The 1,961-nt window shown below is 57.7% G+C and overlaps 1 protein-coding gene across 1 annotated transcript, besides 5 other annotated features; it reads right to left on the reverse strand.

Moving 5' to 3' along the window:
- Nucleotides 1-60: 60 nt before the first annotated feature.
- Nucleotides 61-104: a sequence feature (A-rich).
- Nucleotides 105-143: 39 nt separating this feature from the next.
- Nucleotides 144-179: a microsatellite.
- Nucleotides 180-229: 50 nt separating this feature from the next.
- Nucleotides 230-262: a microsatellite.
- An 11-nt stretch (nucleotides 263-273) lies between these two features.
- Tco025E_03376 (glycerophosphoryl diester phosphodiesterase) lies at nucleotides 274-1,281 on the reverse strand (the record flags this gene model as incomplete). Its single annotated transcript, XM_029370295.1, has 1 exon — nucleotides 274-1,281. One exon carries the CDS (start codon nucleotides 1,279-1,281, stop codon nucleotides 274-276), a length of 1,008 nt encoding a protein of 335 aa, XP_029229702.1.
- A 173-nt stretch (nucleotides 1,282-1,454) lies between these two features.
- Nucleotides 1,455-1,475: a microsatellite.
- A 151-nt stretch (nucleotides 1,476-1,626) lies between these two features.
- Nucleotides 1,627-1,659: a sequence feature (A-rich).
- Nucleotides 1,660-1,961: the final 302 nt, after the last annotated feature.

A 1,961-nucleotide genomic window follows, 5' to 3' on the forward strand; every position in this document is an offset into this window, starting at 1 on the left:
GGGNGGGGGCGATCGCGGCCGCTGCACGCACGCCAAGGGCGGGCTGCCACCCACCGCCCCACGAAAGCAGAAGAAAAAACAAAAACAAAAACAAATCACAAGAATATACATGTACGCATCTATTCCTCTTCTAACGTACCGTGTCGTTTTCGTTTTCGTTTTTCTTTTCGCTTTTCTTTCCTCCGTCGGTGGCGTCCTTCTTTTTTTTCTTTTGGCCTTTGCGTGTTTACCTCCCCCTCCCCCTCCCTCTCTCTTCCCCGTCTGATTGCTTCATTATTTCACCTCCAGCTTTAGCCGACGCCGCTGCTCCTCCTCCTCTCGCTCCCGCTCCCGCGCCTTGTCGCCAAAGATGTCAAAGTTCGCCGGCTGCTTTGGTGTGGCAAATTCCTCGTGCTGGTCGTCGCTCTCGATAAGTACGCCTGGAGCCCGCATCTCGCGGGTGCACTGCGCCGGAGACGAGAACCCCCACAGGGCGACACCAATCTTCCGCGTGTGCCACCGGCGCTTGTAGGCCTCGGAGAAGAGTTCGTAGTGCGGACACATCAAGGACACGCCAGACACCCACGGGTTAACGCTCTCCTGCACGTAGTTTAGCAACCAGTCCAAGATGGCTGGGCAGAGACGCGCGTACCACGGCACATCTACGGTCCCCGTTCTAATCCACGTGCGCAGAGCGCGTCCGGAGTGAATTTGCCCCACCGCCACGTTACGGTCACGCCTTCGCACATAGTAGAGCACCGCCGGGCTGAACGCCACGACAACGGTGTGATCGTACATGTAGTCTGGATAGCGGTGGTACAGGTCAAGGACCTTGTCTGCGCAAAGCCGCGCCCGCCGCATCTCCTTGATTTCAATCAGCATCTTAAGATTGTTTTCGCGACAAAACAGAAGCGATTCCTCCAGCGTTGGCAAACGAATTTGTCCTGTTGGATCTGCCTGAAACGGAAGCCTCTTCAGCTCGAGAAGTGTGAGCTCATCTATGCGCGTCTTCGTCTCCACCCCCTTCAGGTGGCCATTGCAGGTGACGTCGTGAAATATGGCGAGCTCGTTGTCTTTTGTTAGCCGCACGTCCACCTCTATGCCGGCCACACCGCGCGAGAGGGCGTACTTGAAGGCGTCCAGCGTGTTCTCCGGCACCCCCGGCACGCCTCTGCAGCCGCGGTGGCCAAAGACGCGGGCTCCCCAGTCAAGGCGCGTCGGCCCGGCAGGAAGTTGCATGTGCCGCACGTACGCCCACCCCGCCGCCACCGCCACGCTGGACGCTAGAAAGACGCTTTTCATTGGGCTCCTGGAGACTTCCTGCGGCCGCCACCGCGTCACGCCGCGCACGCCACAACAACGCAAGAGGAGAGAAGCGACAAACATGTGGAGTGGCAGAGAGCCAACGAGAACGCGAGTTATGAGGCGGGAAGAGCAGAGGCAAAAAAAAAAAACAAGTAGTAAGGGGGATAAAAAGTAGGAGGAGGAGGAGGAGGGTGCCATCCCGGCAGAGAGGGGAAAACATACTCAGTGGCACACACACAGCCACACACGCACGCAGCGGGAGCTCACAGTGCGGCTCGAGGCAAGCCAACACCCCCCACGGAGAAGGAAAGACATTCACCACACGCAAACACCCATACAACTAAAATAATACAAAAAAAACAAAAACAAAAAAAAGAGCAACTGCATACGGCTATGATGACGGGGACAGCCGTCCTTGGGGGCCCCTTTGACCCTCTGCAGCCACGGAAAGCCCCGCCGTCAGCCGGGGTGCAGCGGCGAAGCTGCCGGCAGGCAGCAACAGACACGGAACACAAGCCAGCGCACCCACACTCTCCGACACCGCCACCACCACCGCCTCCCGCACGACGTCCAAAGCCTCAACTGAGGCACAACCACAGCGCCAGTAACAACAAAAACGAAAAGTGGACTACAACCCCTCTCTCTCTCTCTCTAACTAAAAAACACACACACACACA

Source organism: Trypanosoma conorhini (genome assembly GCF_003719485.1).
Source record: "Trypanosoma conorhini strain 025E chromosome Unknown Tco_14.4_contig_00151, whole genome shotgun sequence".
Taxonomy (NCBI): Eukaryota; Euglenozoa; class Kinetoplastea; order Trypanosomatida; family Trypanosomatidae; genus Trypanosoma; species Trypanosoma conorhini.